The sequence below is a fragment of the Camelus ferus genome, chromosome 22 (genome assembly GCF_009834535.1).
Source record: "Camelus ferus isolate YT-003-E chromosome 22, BCGSAC_Cfer_1.0, whole genome shotgun sequence".
NCBI lineage: Eukaryota > Metazoa > Chordata > Mammalia > Artiodactyla > Camelidae > Camelus > Camelus ferus.
Genome location: NC_045717.1, coordinates 27,324,586 through 27,344,393, shown reverse-complemented (window position 1 = coordinate 27,344,393; position 19,808 = coordinate 27,324,586). Strand labels below are relative to the sequence as shown.

At 54.6% G+C, this 19,808-nt stretch overlaps 1 protein-coding gene across 1 annotated transcript; it reads right to left on the bottom strand.

Annotated features, from left to right (window-relative positions):
* Nucleotides 1–212: 212 nt before the first annotated feature.
* On the bottom strand, nt 213–14,540 carry PLPP2 (phospholipid phosphatase 2). The gene is given in 7 exon segments (XM_032466226.1): nt 213–4,677; nt 4,679–4,747; nt 4,989–5,165; nt 5,394–5,451; nt 10,131–10,405; nt 10,608–10,759; nt 14,369–14,540. Coding segments are annotated over 7 exon segments (864 nt in total). The 5' UTR covers nt 14,421–14,540; the 3' UTR covers nt 213–4,596.
* Between the last annotated feature and the right edge of the window lie 5,268 nt (nt 14,541–19,808).

The window sequence follows — 19,808 nt, the reverse complement described above, 5'->3', positions numbered from 1 at the left end:
TATTCAGAAACTATATTAATGTTCGGGTTTTGGGGTTTGCTGCTGAGATCAGCAGGAATACCAGCCTCCTGCCCAGCACATCAGTAGGAGATCATGTCTACATTTCCCACAACAGAGATCAAAGGCTGCTCTCCACGTGGCTATCAGGAGTGGGCCAGAACATCCCCAGTGTCAACAGTGAGAAAGCCACGGTTGTCAGTGCAGAAACCACGTCAGCTTTTTTATTTTTTATTTTTTGCCCAGGGGACACTGCCAGAACTCTACAAATCGGACGAGGTGAGGTGGAGCAGAGCTGAATATATTACGTCTTGTCCACAGACACAATATGTAGTTCTCCTACATCAAAGCGGAAAACCAGAAAGCAGAGAACGCTTGGAGTGGCGTGTTCTTTATTTGAGCTGGCACTGACAGGACAGAGGAGGAAGACTTTAAAGGCTGAAGCTGGTCCTAGAAATAGCTCCTGAGCAACTTTTCCAGGCAGCCCTTGCAGTGGTGCTCAAAACAATGTGGTGTGAAAAAGCCCTTGAGCGGCTCTTACTACTGGAAGTGAGTGAGGTTGTTTAATACCCAGAGCGCTTTCCACGGCAGGTCAAAGGAAGAGATATCATTCACAAATACCACAGAAGCACCTCTTGACTGCTTCCTTCAGGAAGACAGTGACCATGTTTTTCTCTTGCCACTTAGGTCACCCGTGACCCCCTGCTGAGTGTCAAGGGTCGGTGTCCCTGTCTGAACCTGAGGGCTCCTCTGCCCACAGGTGTGGTGGTGTCACTGCTGCATCTTGGCTGGACCTGGGCAGGGCTGTCGGCCTCTGATGCTGTGAGAGGTGAGCGTTTTCTCTAGAGGCCAAGAAAAGACACGGGCGGGAGATTCGTGCATTCCTCGTGGTTCGAGCAGATGCTTATTGCCGAGCAATTCCAGCATTTTTTCAATTGGAAATTCTTACCCAGTGCCCCAGATTCACAAAACTGTGGCTACTAAATGTATAAACTGCGCTGCTCGGATTCCAAACTCACACTGATAAAAATGAGGCTAAGAGAAAAACTCTGGAGCATCTTTATGTCAGATACGGGACCTAGGAACTGTCCAGCTGCTGAAAATGCACTGAAAGAGGCTTAACAAAAATCACAGGTTTTTAAAACTGCAGTACAACTCTCCCCTCCTCAATAAGAAGGGCCAGACAAGCAGGCTTGAAGCTACTCAGCCTCCAGGGAGAATGACCAAACCACATGGCCCCGGGAGTGACCCTCCGAAAGAGCCCAGACACCACTGCGGCCGGGAATTGGTAAGCAGAGAGCACTACAGTAACCAGTTTTCCAGTCAGGGTTCCGTGTTGTTACAACTTAAATAGGGATTCATTTGGTGAATGATTAGTACATATTTTTCAACTTAGGAAGGTTTACTTAGGCAGAGCTTTCCAGTTTTCATTTCATATAAATGTTTCCAAAATACAGTAAAAAGAGTGTCATAATGGGTTCCTATTCACAAATATGCAGGCTTAACAATTACTACATCGTGCAACATTTGCTTCATATTTCTGTATTGTGAAATATTGTAGGTCATAGCTATTACAAAATTTTGCTCCGGTATACTTCAGTATGTACCTGTAAAAAAGCAAGCACGACTCCCTATAAAACCACAGCACATGCTGCACCTACAACCTCAACAGCAGAACTTCCTGCATACCGTTCAATGCTTAGTTAGAGATGCTTTCGAAGCCAGTTAACATGAGAAGGCGGGGACGTTGGGCATCAAGGGAATGTCATCGAGAAATGACATTTACATGGCTAAGAATCTAGGAGTTTCCCATGAGAATCAACTAAGTGCCTGCCATGTGTGAAGAGGAAAGGAGAAAACACACATTTTCCCTAGAACCATAGATTGTGCAAATCTGAGATTATGCATGAGAGCTTCCATGCAGCCTTGCTGGGGTGAACCAATATGTCCTAACCTTTCGACATGAACATGACCACACACTGACGCTCAGATCTGTAGGAATTACTGGATCTGAGACCTTGCATCCCTGCTTTTCCCATCACGGACCAGAGTGTCCAACACTCAAACAGTACCAGAGGACGCTGCCCCCAAAGGCTGTGAGCTTTCGGGCTTCTAGGGGCGGCTCCAGCCAGGTCTGCCCTCTCCTCCTCCGCCTTCACAGCTGTGCTTCTGTGAGTCTTTGTGCAGCACCGGCTCTCCCACGGTCAGCAGTGCCCGGGCTCTCAGTTGCATCCTCCTCTTTCCCCTCCTCCTGCACTTCTTCTGCTCTTGACTCCTCCCTGCCTGTCCCAGCGCAGCCACTGTGTCCCCCAGCAATCCACACTGGGAGTAGTGTTTACAGTGGCCTATTCCACATGTGGGCCAAAACCATCACTGTGGCCTTGGCTTTCAGGGTCACTGCTCCTGGGAGGAGGGTGAGGCACTGGTTGGTGTCAATCTCATCTGCTCCCTGACTCAGCTGACTCTCCGTGGAATCTGCCTGGGGACTCCTTCCCCTTAACTGACACAGCCACACTCCAAGCCTGGACGTGTCCTTCTCACATGCAATGAGGACTCATCACCATCTTCAGCTGTGTCCTGGGACACCGGGCTCTTTGGCTCCAGGGAGCTTCACAGTGGCTTTCCTGGCCAGGAATCTGCCTGATACTTTAAGGAAACCAAGTTCCTGACCTTCCGCGCTCTGCTGCTATGCAGTGTCTGGGTCAACTGCCTCCCCATCTGCTGCGGCCCAGGGGATGTCACAGTGGCCACGGGGGTCTTCTCCATCTTGGCCTCCAGTGCAGGGCTGAGAGGCTGCTTCTTTGCCCCCAGGTGCTGCAGAAACCCACTAAGACCAGACAGGCACACCTGCAAGGGGTATGGAATAAGACAGGTTCTGGGTGCAAATAAAACAGAAACAGACATTAAAAAATAAGTAACCCATTTTGCACAGATACTTGGTGAAAAGTTAAACTTATCACTTAACTCTCTGAGAGAAAAGGTAAGCTCTGTATGTCCTGCAATGGCTTCAGGGACACCAGCCGTCCGCGATCAGCTTCAGAAGCTCCAATGTCACCTTAGACATTTCCGGGCACACAGTGTCTGTCCCACCTCCTGGCCCTCTGCTCTGGCCTGGGCCCCACTTCCCTCCTCTTCACTGTTTTCCCAGTTACAAAAGTCTTCCCCACATTGGGGTTTGAACACATTTTTCCTGTTTAGAAAATATTCCTAGAGGTTGGTGTGAGGCCTTATCTATGTTGCTTCCCTGACATTCACTTCTGTGAGTGGTGAGTGAGGAGTCCCCATTCCAGGCCAGAGGACAGTGGACCCATTTTTGAAGCTCCACCTGCACCAGGGTCCATGGAACCAGAGAAAAGGGGTCAGGATGGGGGAGTTTCAGCTGTGGTGAGTCCTCTGGGAACACAGGAAGTGGACAAACTGGGCACCCTGGAAATCCAGTGTGTGCAGGTGCTGGTGGGCCCTGCTGATACGGAATGATCCAAGGGCAGGGGTCCCGGTCACTTGAGGGGAGGCGATCTGAGGCTTCGGTGTGGGGAGGGGGTATATCCTGAGTAGAAAGGGGACAATGAGCCCGGTTCCAGGCTAAAACCCCATGCGTGATCTTTCCAACTGCAACCACGCAAAGGCTCCACCTGGCAAAGCCCCGGCGAGCTGCCGTCTCCCTGGACTCAGACACAGCCCTGCGTGCATCCTCTGGGGGCGCAGGTGAGGGCTCAGGCTCCTCTGGCCATACGCTTACCCAAATCTGAATTTCCACCCAAGTGCTCACATCCAGGGGCCTGGCGGGGAGGCAGGGGGAGCTACGGGTGGGCACAGGGCCTGTGTGGGTGGGGCCTTGGGGGCAGGTCCTGTAGGGGCCCTCGGGAGAGGGAAACTTCCTGGGAGGACAGAAGAGCTGTAAGACCTCTCCAACTTGGGTCTCAGGACTCTCCTACTCCTGGCCCTCCAGCATCCAAGCAACTGCAGGCATCTCCTGCTCAGGGCTCTCTCCGCAGTGTGACCGCCCCCCTTACCCCTGCTACTTGTGCAGGTCTGCCCGACCCCCAGCCGCAATGCTGGGCCTCCTGAGAGAGCGACGGGCAGTCGGTGCTTCTTTCCGCTGACCTCCTGCCAAATGTGCCCAGAGCAGCGACCACAGGCCTCGCTGACTGACCAGCTACTCCCACAACTGAGCTCAGCAGAGCCCCGACAAAAGAGGGTCCCCGCCTCTGCTGAAGGAAAGTGGTCCTCAGAACGGCCGTACAAAACAGAAGTGCTGATAACATTTGTCAACTGAACGCCCTACTTTACTAAAAATCCACATACATAATCCATTTTACAAAAACAGCACCCACGGGGACTTTCTCAGTCCCTTCCCTAACCCCACAAACGAAGGGGGTCCTGAGAACAGGGTCTTCCTCCAAACTCTAGGGCTGCCCCAGGCACCCCAGGCCCCTGGTCCCATCTCAGGAGGTGGGGTTAGTGGAACCCGCCCCGGGGAGCCAGCCTGGGGCACCTGGAGCCTGCCAGAGCCCTCATCACCATCCCAGGTGAAGGGCCTGCCAGGACCACGGACATGCTGACCACAGCCTGAGCCCCAGCTGGGAACGGCTCCCGGCCTCAGGAGGAGGAGACCGGGTACCCATAGTGGTTGCGGTCAGCCTCGCCCAGAGTCAGTGTCAGCGAGAGGCTGGGCTTCCGCTTCGATGTCCTCCTCCTCTGGGCAGTGCTGTGGGGGCCGGGCTTTGAAGAAGTCAGAGATGTATCGGACCTGGCAGAGGAGAGGAAGGTAAGAAGTGGGCGGGGATGAGGGCAGAACCACACAGGGAGGGGCGGTGGGACCCAGGAGGGGAGGGGCACCGTGGGGCAGGGCAACGAGAAAGACAGAGATGGGTTCTTACAGGGAAGATGGGAAAGGGGAGGCCTGGGGTCCTGGGAAGAGAGAAAGAGGGCAAGGGGGTCCCAGAGTGTGGTCTCGGGTCAGGGCAGGGGGTCAGGACCCAGGAGCTCACAGTGAGGCCGGCCACCAGTGCCCCCTGCAGGAGGCCGACGAGAACATCGCTCCAGTGGTGCTTGTGGTCAGACACGCGGGTGTAGCCCACGTACAGGGCGAAGGCCACCAGGAAGAACTGCACGGTGGGCCGCAGCAGCCGCGCCCACTTCCAGCGGAGCCGAGCCTGCACATAGAGCTGGGGGCCGAGAGCCAAGAGCAGCCGTCAGCATGGGCCCCTGCCAGGCTCAGGTCCCACACAATGCACAGATGGAGCACTGGGGCCAGGAGTGAACCCACAGACCCAGGACCTCCCGTTTTTATGACCGAACCAGTTAGCCCACCCATCACCCCCTCACCCACCCATGGAAGGGGAGTGACTTGGCCACTGCCCCACAACAAGCAGGTCACAGAGACACAGACTCACCGCCAAGAACATCATGCAGTACATTCCGAAGGAGGAGTGCCCAGAGTAGAAAGATAATCTAAAAAGGGGGTGGGGGCCAGCAGGGTCAGGAGGCCGGGCAGAGGGCAGCCCCCAGGGCTCAGAGGCCAGGCAGCTCCCGCAGCATTGCTGCCTTCCAACACCGCCCCCCCCCCGCCCCGCCCCTCCTGCTGGTTTCCCTAAGCCCGGGACTCAGCACAAGGAAGGAGTTCATGTAGAAACACTGCTAGCGTTAGACACCATCAGTTCTTCCCTTTCCACTTTTCTGACGATGCAACAGAAAGTCCCAGTAGGGGTGCGTGGTCCTTAGGGCCTCACCATGAAGATGCTAAGGGCCCGGGACACAGACCCAGGGTAGTCAGCTGTGTCCAGCAAGCTGTTAAAACCACAGCTTCACATTCACTGTGTTTCTATTCAAGGTTATTTTCCATCTGCGGCCCCTGATGCAAGGTTCACATTTTCTTTTTATATAATTTCAAGTTTTAAAATGGCATATTAAGAAACTCCAGAGGTCCACTCCACCCCCCTGATAAAAGCAACAGAAAAACTGACAACAATGATGAGAATCAGATTGGGGGTGGCCATGTGCACCAGACGGAGCAGAACAGACCTCACTTACAAAGAACTGTGACTGTGTGGTCCCAGCTGGGGGCTCCCTGGAGCACTGGTCGGAAACATTCATAGGAAATGTAATCGTCACTGCTGCCTGGGGCAGTGGACAGCAGTGGAGGCAGACAGACTAACCAAAAAGCTTGGGAGGAAAGGCCAGGGAATCAGGTGCTCTGGAGAGTAAGGGTTGGAAGTCTAAAGGCCAGGGCTGCACCCATGCTCAGGAAAGAACTGAGAAGGCCCAAGACTCTCACCTCTGGCCGACCTTCAGGTGCTGCAAGCTAAGACAGAGTTGTCAGTGGACACGCCCCAACACTGCACAGAGCCCACCTGTAAACCGGGAGCTTTTCCCCCAGTTCCAGGTGTTCGCAGCTGACAGCAGAACTTTATGGCCACCCGTGACAAAGAACACAGACTTCACAAAATTAGTTCAGGAAAGTCACTAAGCAAACAACCAGCAACATCTACAACAAACAGCAACAGCAATCCTTGGGGAGAGTAGGATCTGATTTCCAGAGCTGCTACTTTATAATGTTACAGGTGCTCAGTTTTCATAGAAATAAAAGCAAAAATAAACAAGTGGGACCTAATTAAACATATAAGCTTTTGCACAGCAAAGGAACCCATAAAACAAACAAAACAACAACCTACAGAATGGGAGAAAATATTTGCAAAAGATGAGACTGACAAGGGCTTAATCTCCAGAATATGTAAACAGCTCATACAACTTAATAACAAAAAACCAAACAACCCAAACCGAATACGAGCAGAAGATGTAAATAAGCAATTCTCCGATGAAGACACACAAATGGCTAATGGGCACATGAAAACATGCTCAACATCCTAATTATCAGAGAAATGCAAATCAAAACTACAATGAGGTATTACCTCACACCAGTCAGAATGCCCATCATTCAAAAGTCCACAAGTGATAAATGCTGGAGAGGGTGTGGAGAAAAGGGAACCCTCCTACACTGCTGGTGAGAATGCAGTTTAGTGGAGCCATTATGGAAAACAGTATGGAGATTCCTCAAAAAACTAAAAATAGACTTACCATATGATCCAGCAATCCCACTCTTGGGTGTATATCCAGAGGAACTCTAAATTGAAAAGATACCATGCACCCCAGTGTTCACAGCAGCACTATATACAATAGCCAAGACATGGAATCAGCCAAAATGTCCATCGACAGATGACTGGATAAAGAAGCTGTGGTATATTTATGCAATGGAATACTACTCAGCCATAAAAAAGAATAAAATACTGCTATTTGCAGCAACACGGATGGACTCAGTCCATTACTTTAAGTGAAGTAAGCCAGAAAGAAAAAGAAAAATACCATATGGTATCACTGAGATGTGGAATCTAAAAGAAAAAAAAAAAAAAAGGACACCAATGAACTCATCTATAAAACAGAAACAGACTCACAGACATAGCAAACAATCTTATGGTTACCAGAGGAAAGCGAGTGGGAAGAGATAAATTTGGGAGTTTGAGATTTGTAAATGTTAACCACTACATATAAAAACAGATTAAAAAAACAAGTTTCTTCTGTACAGCAGAGGGAACTATATTCAATATCCTGTAATAACCTTCAATGGAAAAGAATATGGAAACGAATATATGTATGTATATGCATGACTGGGACAGTATGCTGTACACCAGTAATTGACACATTATAACTGACTATATACTTCAATTTTTAAAAGCCCACTTTTCAACAAAAAAAATTACAAGGCACACGGGGGGAAAAAAATGTGGGCAATACACAGGGGGGAAAAATCTACTAATAGAAGCTGTCCCTGAGGAACCCCAGACGTTAGACTTACTAGACAAAGACTTTTAACGTGTCATTTGTGTTCAGAGAGCTAAAGGTACTGTGAAAATGTCTCACCTAATATAGAACATCAAGAAGAAACAGACGTTATAAAAATGAACACAACAGAAATTCTGGAATTCAAAACTGTAGTATTTGAAATAAAATAATCACCAGAGGAGCTCAAAATCAGACCTGGGCAGGCAGAAGAGTCTGTGAACATGGAGCCAGGTCAGCTGAGAATTTTGGTCTGAGGCACCAAACATAAAAAGAATGAAGAAAATGAATGCGCCCCAGTCTTGTGGGACACCATCAAATCGTAGCAACATATACACAATAGGTACTCCAAAAGGAGGAGAGAGAAAAGGACAGAAAGAATATTTGAAGAGGTAATCACTGAAAACTTCCCAAATTTGATGAAAAACATTAATCTACACATCTAAAAAACTCACTGAACTCCTAATAGGATAAACTCAGAGACCCACAAAGAGACACATTCTAATCAAGCTACCAAGAGACAAAGTCAAGGAGAAAACATTGAAAGCAGCAAAAGAAGGGACTTATTATGTATGAGGAATCTTCAATAAGATTCGCAGCTAATTTCTTATCAGAAACCATGGGGGCCAGAAGGACGACATATTCAAATTACAGTAAGAGAAACAAAAAAACCTGTCAATCAAGAATTCTCTATCCGGCAAAATCATCCTTTAAAAATAAAGGAGAAATTTAGACATTCCCAGACAAGCAAAAACCGAGAGAATTCATAGCTCATACACCTGCTCCACAAGAAATGCAAAAGGGAGTCTTTCAAGGAGAAATGAAGGCTACTAGACAGTAACTCAAATCCACACAGAGACATAAAAGACAACAGTGAGAGTAACTACAAAATATGAACATCAGTAATAATGTGTTTTGGTTTACAGTTCCTATTTTTCCCTCCATGATTAAGTAAAAACATGCATACATCATGACATGTTGAACAGACTTACAGTGCTCATTCCACATGACATACAAGTATCAAATCATTGTGTTGTACACCTGAAACTAATAATGTCATATGACAACAATACCTCATTTTTTAAAAAAACTGCATAAAACAGTAATTATAAATCTATGTTGATGAGCACACAATGTATAAAGACATAATTTTTGACAATAACCTCGTAGAGGGTAGAGTCATATAGCTGCAAATTTTTTGCATAGTAAATACCTATGTAACAGAAAAGGCCTTGGTGGAGAAACTGAAAAACAAAAAAGATACAAAATATAGAAAACAAATGACAAAATATCGGTAATTACAATGAATGTATTAAACTCCCCGATTAAACGGCAGAGATTGGAGAAAAGATTGAAAAAACATCTGTGTACAAGATGCTGACTTTAGATTCAAAGACACAAATAGGCTGAAAGAACAAGAATGGAAGTAAACAGTAACTGAAAGACAGCGGGAGTGGCTACACTACTCTCAGACAAAATAGATATTAAGTCAAAAACTGCTGGGGGACAAAGGACATTATATAGTGATAAAAGGATCAATCCATCAAGAAGACATAACAATTGCAAAGATATACGCACCTAAAAACAGAGCCTCAAAGCACACAAAGCAAAAACTGACAGAAGTGAGAACATGGATGAACTCTGAAACATTGAAGCAGCCAGACACAAAGGCCACACAATGTGTGATTCCACTGATGTGAAACGTCCAGAACAGGCCAGTCCACAGACACAGAGAGTGGGGGACCTGGTTGCCAGGAGCTGGGGGAGGGGGGCTATAGAGAATGGACATGGAGTTTCTTTTTCCATGATGAAAATATTCTGGAATAACATTAGGAGGATGGATGCACAACATTGTGAATGTGCCAAAAATCAATGAATGGTACACATTAAGACGGTTAAGCTGGTGGATTTTACGCTATGCGAATTTCACTTAATTTTTAAAGAGGTAAAATAAGAACATCAATTAAATGAAAATTCTATCAGTAGAGATGGTGAGAGGACAGAGCAGAAGCATGAGAATGGGGCCTGAAATTTAGGAGGTGGAGCTTGTCTCCTGACACCTACTGTTTCGCTCCTGGGCCTGCCGGCATCCCTGGACCCTCACCTCCCGTCTGTGGGACGCAGGCCAACAAGCACCTCCAGGCCCTGCTCCCGCCTGTTCTCTGCCAATGTCTTGCCTCTTCACCTTCTCTGTCCAGCACCTCATCCCTCAATAACCAGCTCCTGAGGGCCCTTCTCTAGCACCCCTCTGCTCCTGGGGGTGTGTGTCTGTGCCCAGGCCCTCCAGCACTGCCCACCTGGACTCGGTGATGTTAGCAGGGCTTCCTCTGCACACCTCCGCCTGCACGTACACTGAGCAGTTGACACGGCTCCAGTCGGGGTCACACACTGCCAGAAAGTTGGGCCGCAGGCGGCCAGTCATGTATTTGGCCAGATCTGTCAGTGACTGGCTGACAGCAGCCCCGAATAGGAATGTCCCCAGCACCTTGTAGATGGCGGCCAGGTAGTTGTTGAAGTCGGAGCGGGAGTAGAGGCGGTCCGTGTACACCAGGTAGGCCTCCCCGGCTGACACCTGCAGGGGTAGCAGCCGTGGGGTCTCCACCAGGCAGGGGCACTGGGCCTCGCTAGGTCCCACCCACTGAAAGGGGTCAGGACTCCTGGCTGCCCTGACGTCACCGGGACCCAGGCACTCTGAAAGGGGCCCTCTTCCCCACAGACACCACCCTGGGCAGAACTAACACCCACCCGTTCCCTCGGAGGCTCTCTGCCCTTACAAGGATGGCGGTGGCTGAGATGATGACCCCGGCCATGAGCCCGTGGGTGATGGTGTCTGGACGGTAGGGGTACCGGATGGAGTCATCTCCACAGTAGAATCCACGCTTGTACGGGGCATTCACGAGCGTCAGGATGGCAAAGGGCAGGGCGGCTGGAGGGGGCAGGAAGAAAAGGCTGGTACCACGAGGCCCCTGCCCCCGGCTGCAGGCTCCCATGGCTGAGCTCCGGGGCCACATACACAAGCTGGGTTGTCCATCCTGGTTCCCTCACCTCCTGTCCACCCGATAGCTGGGAGGAGCTTTCCTTGAGTCAGATGGGAGGTTGCTGCCCCCATTAAAACCCCCTGTGGTTCCCTGTCATATCAGATAAATAGCACTTCCTCCCCAGGCCCACACTCCCCACCCCCATCTCTACCCTCTCCCCTTCCCCCTGCCCTCCGCACAAAGCTGGCACATGTCACATCATTCTCGCTGCCCAGAACATCTCTGACTGACCTCCACTCACCCTCCTGACTGCTTGCTCCTGGCCCCACTCTCACAGGAGGAAATTCCCATTCTTCATGTTTCTGGCCCCTGTGTGTAACTGTGCAATTGCCGTGTGATACTTGGACCACGGCCCTCAATACACACACCCATCTATGGGCACCTGAGGGGTGGGGAGGGGGGCCACCGTGTTCAAGGCTCAGTCCCCAGAGCTGCTCCAGGCCTGGCCAAGGCCAGTGTGTCACAGGCCTCCCTGCTCATCACTCTAGGGCCAGCCAGAGATCGGGGACACACTGCGGTAAGGGGGCACTGAGATGCCTGCACCCCTGGGCTGTCCCTGAGCCAGGCACACGGTGACTGGCAGACGCAGCCAGGCCCTAGGAGCTCCGTCCAAATGCACACTCAGGAGCCACAAGCCATGACCAGGCTCTGCAAGACAGCACCACAGCACCAGAGCCCTGGGCTCTCTGCTTCCGGGGTGGGTGAAAGGGACAAACCCAGGCAGTGTGCCCTTTGCCCTGGCAGGACAGATGACAGGTATAGAAAGGTGTGGCTTTTCTGGGGCCAGAATCCCAGAGCAGGGGAGGGTAGGGCCAACTCCTTCTTCCAAAGGCCAAATGCAAGGGCCTCCAGGGCCACTCCGTGCTGGGGCTGAGTCTGGGAAAAGACTCAGTGGAGAAAATACAGAGGTCTGCTTCTTGGAGCTTAGAGGGGCTAGGAATAAAAATCATAGGGGAAGCACAGGGAAATATATACAAGGTCTTGTGGTAGCTCACAGCGAAAAATATTTGACAATGAGTATGTGTATGTTCATGTATAACTGAAAGATAGTGCTCTACACTGGAATTTGACACAACATTGTAAAATGACTATAACTCAATAAGAAAATGCTTTAAAAAATTAAATTAAATTAAATTTAAAAAAAAACAAACATAGGGGAGGCGGCTGCTGCTTCAATAGGGTGTCGGGTAGGCACACAGAGAAGGTGGCGTAAAGGAGGAGGCCCAGAGGTGGGCCTGGGCCCCGCTGGGAAGGGCTGGGAGTGAGGTGGGAGGCTGGGTGGCAGGGAGCAGGGGGATGCCGGCACGAGATCTCTGCCTGCTGTGAGTGAGGGCAAGGGTGGAGGCAGACAGGCCTCTGAGAAGACTCCCAAAGTTGGGAGGAGGGGCAGGGGAAGGAGATCAAATCTCAGAAGACTGAGAAATCCAGTCAGGCCCTATCCCTGTGGCCTGAGCCGGGCAGGGGCCCACACGGCGTGCCCAGACCAGCGAGGTCAGCCTCCCAACCCTTCTCCCTCAGCCCCAGCCCTTTCCTCTGGAGAGTCAGCCACCCCCACCCACCCCACCCCCCAGCCCCCCACCATCCGACCTGGGATTCAGGAAGCAGAGCTCAGAGCACTGGAACTGGGGCCGCCCTCTGCCTGGTATGCTCTGGCTCAGATGTCTGTGTCACCCACCCCTTCCCTGCCCCCACCCTGGCAGACACCACCAGAGCTTCCCTGCCCTCCCACCCACCTCCAATGTCCTCAGGAGCCTGTCACCATCGAGAACTGAACTGTTCATGTATTGAAGCTTCCAGAATGGAAGCCAGGTCTGCCTGACCACCAGCACCTAGTACAGCGTCAGCACACCACCCAGTCTCAGCTCCACCTCCCCCGCCGTGTGACCTCCAGCAGGTGGATGAACATCTCTGGGGTGAAACGCAGGGAACTAGGGAACTGAAACTCGGTCTCATTGTCTAGAGAATCCTTTATAAGTTTAAATTTAACCTACGTCTGAGCAGATACTTTTGCTTGAGAAATGGAAAAAGTTATCCGAAGGGAAAAGAGAGCCCTGATAGATCTAATCTTGCCTGACCACACTGCTTGAGGGTCCCGACTGCTTAACCTTGTTTTTGCGAAGTACTCTGCTGCACAGAGCAGAAGGAGTCAGGGGAATGAGCGGAGAAGTGAGGGCGAAAAGGGCAGCCAACGAGAAGAAGCCACAAAGAGGAACAGATAAAAGGACCCAGCTGAGACCCCCAAGGGCGGCAGTTCCTGGTCAAGCCACCCGGGCTTACGGCTCCCCCGCTCCCCGCTCCAGCGCCTTTTCTTCTTCCCCTTAAGCAATAAAGCAGCTTTCACTCTGTCCCTCTGCCTGTGCTGCGAATCCTTTCCAGCCAGCGGGCAAGAACCCACCTTTCTGTGGGACCTCCATTCTAAGGGGGAGTCTCCCATCTGCTAACAACAAGCTCCTCCCTCACCAGCTATTTGGAGGAAAAGGTTTAATCATTTGCATGTTACCTAGTGCCTGGCATACAGTAAGTGCCACACATAAATGTTAAAATAAATAATAATTGCTCAGGAAGTGATGCCCAGTGTTGGCTGACGTCCCCTGGGGGCTTTGTGCTGCCACCTGGCCCACCCCAAAGGGGTCTCTTCCAGGACCTGGGAGTAGAGCCTGACATCTGCCATCGGTCAGAGCGGACCCGCGGGTCCCAACAGAGGAGCAGCACCAGCCAGGGGGTGGGGAGGGCAATTTAGGCTGGAGGGGCCCCTCCCGGTGCCGGGGTCATGGTCCGCACGGCCTGGGAGCAGACAAACACTCAGCCTTTGTTCCCTGGGGGAGGGGCGGGGAGGGGACCTCGGGCTGCCCCCTCCCCCGGCCTGGCCGCCAAACCCGCTGGACAGGTTTGGTCCGCGCCACCCCGAGTCCCCCAGTCCAACAACAGCCGGCGGCCCAGCCTTTCTTCTGCCTCTCCCAGGCCCGAGGGGAGAGGGCGGCTGGGAGCGGGTTCGAATCCCACTACCGGTGCGTCCTGGGCCAGGGCTCAGCCCTCCCTGACCCGACAGGGACTGCCGCCCGAGGGCCAGGGGTTGGAGGGCCTCCAGGCGACCCGCGGTCGCGCCACCCACCCGGCCCTCCCCAACCGGGCCACCGCCCGCGTGAATCACCGCCCTGGCCCGACCGGGCAGGGCGGGAGGGGGAGGCATACTTGGTCCCCCGAACCCCTTCCAGACGGCGACTTCCTGACACCGACCCCCTCCGGAACCTGGGACGCGTAGGGGAAACTGAGGCCCGGGAGGGCGCAGGCAGGCGCTAGGGCACTAGGGGCGGGGGGCGCAGAGGTCGTTTCGCGGCCTGAGTGTCCCCCCAAGTTCTCCCCACCTCCAGAGGGCCTCCGAAGGGTGGAGGCGCCGCGCACCCCACCACCTGTCCTACAAACCTTCGCAGGGAGCGGGGACAGGTACCGCCTGGGAAGGGGTCCCCCCTCAAACACCAGGTCCCAGCGGCTCTTACCGACCAGCACGCACAGCACGTCGAGAAGCACGAAGACCCACCTCCGCTCCATGCCGCCCCCGCCCCGGGCCGCGCCCGCGACCCCCGGTGCCCGTCCCAGCGCGTCCCGTCGCGTCCCGGCCGGGCCCCGGGGTCACATGGTCGCGGAGCCGGGCCCAGCCTGCAAGGGGAGGGCAGGACAGAGCAGGGGAGCGGCGTGCGGGGCGGAGCAGCCCGAGTGGAGGGGGCGGACTCTGCCCCCGCCCCGCCCGCGAGCTCAGGGCGGAGAGCGGGTGGAAAGTGCGCGCGGGGGCGGCCGGGGAACCCGGGTCGGTACCGAGGAGGGGTGGCGGGTCTCCGAGCTGGGAGGAATCGCCTGCGCCCGACAATCACCCCGCCCGCAGACCGGGAGGCTGAGGCTCAGGGACGGAGAGTCCGGGATCACCCCAGAGCGTCCGGGTCCGGGTCCGGCAGCACGCCCCCGTCACACACAGACTGGGCCGGCTGAGTCGGCGAATAAGGGGAGACGGAAGGAACAAAGGAACGGGTGAGTGAGGGGGTGAACGGACAGACCGGCAGAATCGGGGTGTGGAGGAGGATGGAGCACCGGCTCCCACAGACGCGTCCGCCCGGGGCCCTCTCTGAGCCTCGGTCTCCTCCTTGGAGAGTGGCACTAGTGCTGTGTGTGAGCTAGTACCTCGGAATCAGGAAATGCCTAAAAACTGACGGGGTGTCATGGCAAAACTGCGGAGGTTGGTTTTCTTTCCTCCTAAGGCTTAAATCCACTACCCTGGCACTTGAGAAGATCAGGTTCCTCAACACCCACCCTGTTTGTGCCAGGCCCTGTTCCTATGTCGCACACTTACTACCCCGAGAGCAAGCCCCGCCAGGAGGTAGGAACTTGCTCACCCTCTGGACAGGGTCAGCGTTGGGGCTGGTGCCCCACGTTCCCACCAGGTCCCAAGGCAGCTCTGAGTGGGAGGCTCCTGGGGGTCAGAAGCACGGAAGCTGGGGAACCTGAGGCCCCAGGGGCCCATCGCATTCACTCTCGGTGTCCACGCACTCCCACTGGGTCTTCTGGGCTGGAACCATCTGAAAGGGCTTGGTAGTGCCAGCACCTTCTCGAGACTCCCGCTTCGACCCCACAGGACACCAGAGGGGTTCTGTCACTCTCTCAAGGTCACACAGTGAGAAGATGGAACCCTAGCAGCCTGTCCCCAGCCTCACCGCCTCCAAAAATCTTAAAGCAGATGCTTCTCAGCTTCTTTCAGAGATGAAGGGAGTCAGGTCCACGGAGGGGCAGCCCCTGGCCAAGGTCAAGCATCTGGGACTTAGGAACTAAGAGCCCCTGTACCTGCTTCCTGGGAGGGCTAGCGGGAGTGGGGGTGGGGCGGGGGGGTCCAAGGAGAGAGCTAAGTCGTTGGAGTCAGGGACAGTGCACAGCTGATCTGCAGCTCCTCCACCACTGGGGTTGAGGGGCATTTCTCTGGGCCAAAGCCCCTGCACCCCAGAACAACTATCCTTAAGCAAGCCAGCAGGCACCCCCACACACACTCAAAATAACTCAGCCCACCCCCAGGACATGACAAGCTCCTGCATGGAAACTGCAGGACCTGGATTTTCCATCTGTGGTGTGGCAGAGACACGGCGTGGGAGACACGTCCCAGCAACTCCCCTTTTCCAACCACACACCCCAGGAGCTGGGAGGGCACATCCTGAAAATGCAGCTTCCTCCCCCAGACTTCCTACAAGGTGGCCAGAAGAATCAGGTTACTTGCCCAGAAGGTCGCCCCCGCCCCATCTGAGCAGGGGTGGAGCTGTCGCCAGGGGGCCAGTCTCAGACTGGGGAGGCGGGGCATCCAGCACTCCTCCCAGCGAGGCCCTGCCCCAGGCAGGCTCAGGCTCAGCCTACTGCCTTCCCCAGTGCACTCACGGGGAAGGGGCAGGCCCCAGGGAAAGGCAGTTCAGACATCCACTCAGTTCCTCATTCACTCATTCATACCTTGGAATCACCTGACAAAGTACGGGTGAAGGTGTGGGTGTTACATTCTTATTAGCCGGCACCGTTGCACTTTTGTTCACTTTAACAGTGGACTCAACTTTCAGTTAAGGTAGAGGTGTGACCTTATATTGGAGTCAACAAAACGCAGGTTCTTTATGGAGTACCTACTGTGTGCTGGCAGGGGGCGGTCACTGGGAGGGGCTGGCCCAGGTTGCACGGGCAGAGGCTGGGTGGGAAGGCACAGGGCCTGTCCTGATGAGCTCACCAGATGGCTGGAGGGAGGGTGGGCATGAGGCTGGAGCACCAAAGTGGCCATCCTCCCCTCCCTGCTGACCTCAGTCTCACTTGTCCTCAAAATACCTGGGCAGGGTCAGGATTAAAATGTAGTGAGGGCAGCAAGGATTAGGATCAGAGTTAGGATTAGGCCTGGCTCTCCTGCTGGAATCTGCTTAGGCCCCTCGCAGGAGAACCCAGGGCAATGAGGCCAGCCTTGGGGACAGAGTGGGGCTGGGAGCCCGGTGGCTTCTTCCTCACCTGCAAGCTGGAAGGTGCTGATGGTCACTAAGCCCCTAACTGGGTACAAGGCCTTGCCTGTGTCTCCTGGAGACTGGACCAACCCCCTGTGCCTGGTGGTCACTCCTAAGCACTGGCGCTCAGGGCTCAGAGGCTGTGGCTTCCTCTCGCCCGACTGTCTCAGCTCAGCCTGCGGGACTCTGGGCTCGTTCCCAAATGGACTGCTGTGACGATCAGAGAGGGGTGGCTGGGGGTGGGCAGAGAGGGGTCTGCATGCAGTAGAGCCGCCTGAGTGCAGCCTCTCGTCACCTCTCTCTGTACTTCTCCTGGGGCTCAGGCCACGTGGGAGTCGTCTCCCTGACAGAGGCTCCATTCCCTCTGAGGGTCCCAGGGTAGAGGCTGCCCCTCCACTATGCCTGTGATAGGCTGTGACACTTGGGCAGGACTGGCAGAGGGACGGGTGGCCTCAGTGTTTCCTTCTGCACCTGCACAACAAGCACAGGATGACACCCCCAGCAGCCCAGCTGACTGGGACGCACTCCTGCAGTGGTGAGCATAGGTGTCGGGGCCGGCTTCCTTCAGAACCGAGTATCCCTGCTAGCACTGCTCCTAGCACTTGGCGACCTTCGAGTCACAGGCAGAGTGACCCTCCTGGTTTCAGCACTGAGCCGCTGTCCTGTCCTGTCCCGGGAGCCCCCTGGGTCACCCTGACCCACAGTCCCCTCCCTGTCCCCACCCCCCGCCCCGGAGAGTGCTGGCACCACCATCTGTCTGCTCACTCCCAGCCCTGAGCTCCAGGCGCTCGCTCACTCAGTGCTTCTGACCGAAAGTGAACCAGTGAGACAAACTCAGTGCCCAGAGCCCAGGCCTTCGTGGGGTCCTGCCATGTAAGATGAGCCCGTGAGCCATCTTCATGGAGACTTGGTCTCCACCTGCTTCTCTGAAAACGTGAGAGAAAATGGGGGTCACCACACCACCCACTCAGTCAGGCTCCCATTCACACCCCTTCCGTCCCTGCCCCCAAAGCCAGGACGCTGGGCAAGGAGACTCACGCAGAGCTGCTGAGCACGGACCCAGGCCCTCTGGGGCCAGGGTATTATGACTGGTGAGGAAGGTGAGGGAAAGGGTCATGGGCACTACGGGAGGGCCCCTCCTCGCTGACTGGACAGCCCAGCACAGCAGGGGCTGAGTTCGCTTCCCAAGGGCTCCCGGGCGCCCCAATTCTGCGTCCTCCCTGGGCAAGAAGTGCTGGGGCTCAGACTCTGCAGGGGAGGCCTGGGGGCTCTCTGGGTCACTGGGGCACCTGACCCCACAGAAGCCTCCACACGCTGGGGAAGGGGGTTATTCCAGGGGGTGGGGCAGGAGCGGCCTTGGCTGGACCGTGAGGCTAAGCCACGGCTCAGCCTCGACATCTGGACACACACGGGGCACTAAGTGTGCCAGGCAGCACAGTCTCCATGTCCTACAGCCACCCAGAAAGAGGGTTGGCAGATTTAACAAAAACACACACAGGACTTGGTTAAATCTGACTCCTAGATGAGCAACAAACCATTCGATGTTAAGTACGTCCCAAATACTGTCTCGGATATACTTACTCTGAACACTTGTTCCTGTCATTGCAGTCTGTGTGTCCCCTCGTTCACCTGGCAGCCCCACCCACGAACCCGAAACTGGGAAAACAAGCAGGGACAGTGGGGTCCAGTCTGGGCAGGCCCAGGGTCCCCAACACAGCCTGGTTCAGGGAGGCTCATGGCAACCTCCCCCCCGCTTCCTGGCCCCACAGACACAGCCTGTGCGTCAGTCTCCAGGTGTGGCCCTGGCGGATGCCCGGCTCCTTCATCAAAGAGGGGCTGGAGCAGGTTCGCCTCCTGGCTTGGTACCTCCACATGGGGTCAGAATGTAGGAGCTCACAAAAGACCTCCTCTCCCCCTGTGAAGACACTGGATAAACTAAAGCAGGAAGACGACAGCAACACGTCTCCACAGAGGTGGAGGCCTGGGTGTGGTCCTGGTGGGGCTGGGATGGGAATCAGAGAAGCCCTGCAGCAGGAAGGGCCTGGTTCACCTCAAGACCCCTGGACCAGAGGTGAACTGAAACCACACAAGCAGAGACCTGGCAGCCCCGGGATGGACTCTGGAGACGTCACCTTGGCAGCCGAGAAGCCTTCCTGAGGCAAGTGGGACCCACATTCCTCGTCCTAGGCCCTGTTGTTCAATGCCCAGTGACAACTGACAGAACAGGAAGCTCCTGGTCAACAGCGATGCCCCCCAACTCCAGTCTCCCGAGAGCCCCCCTCACTGCGGCCCTGCTCCCTCCCGAGGAAACTGCCAGTACCCTGGCCCGGCACGCACTCTGGCCTCAGGGCTCGCTCCAACCCAGCTGCCACCATTCCTGCCCCCAGACTTGGCTCCTTCTCCCCAGAAGGCCAGCCCCTCTCCGGAATGCCTGTCTGACCCCATGAGGGGAGTGACCCCTCCTGCCCGGCGAGAGCTCCCGGTGCCCGGATGGGCGTCAGGCTCAAGGACAAATCTCACCCAAGGACTTTTCTTGGAGCTACTGGTGAAGAGGCTCTCTGCAGGGACCACAGATTTCAGGTCGCGTCCTGGGGCTTCTGGTGGCGCCTCAGGCACCATGCAGGGCCGAGCGCAAAGCAAGTGAGGAAGAGGGAGCAGAGCGCTGACGTCACGATGACACTGGCCCCGGAGTCTGCTCCTGCGCCCTGGACACTCCCCTGCCGGTGCAAGAGTGACCCCCACCCCAGCACGGCGCTGACCTGCCACCACCACAGGGGCACGACTGGGTCCCGGCTGGTGGGAGGAAGGCACGCAGGCATGGGGAGCTCAGCAGGGCGCTGGTGGGATCCGAGTCAACACGATGGAAGTAACACGTTTACAGACAACCACCAAAAAGGGGGAACTGTGGCCTGTAATTGTGGGGGGAAGAGTA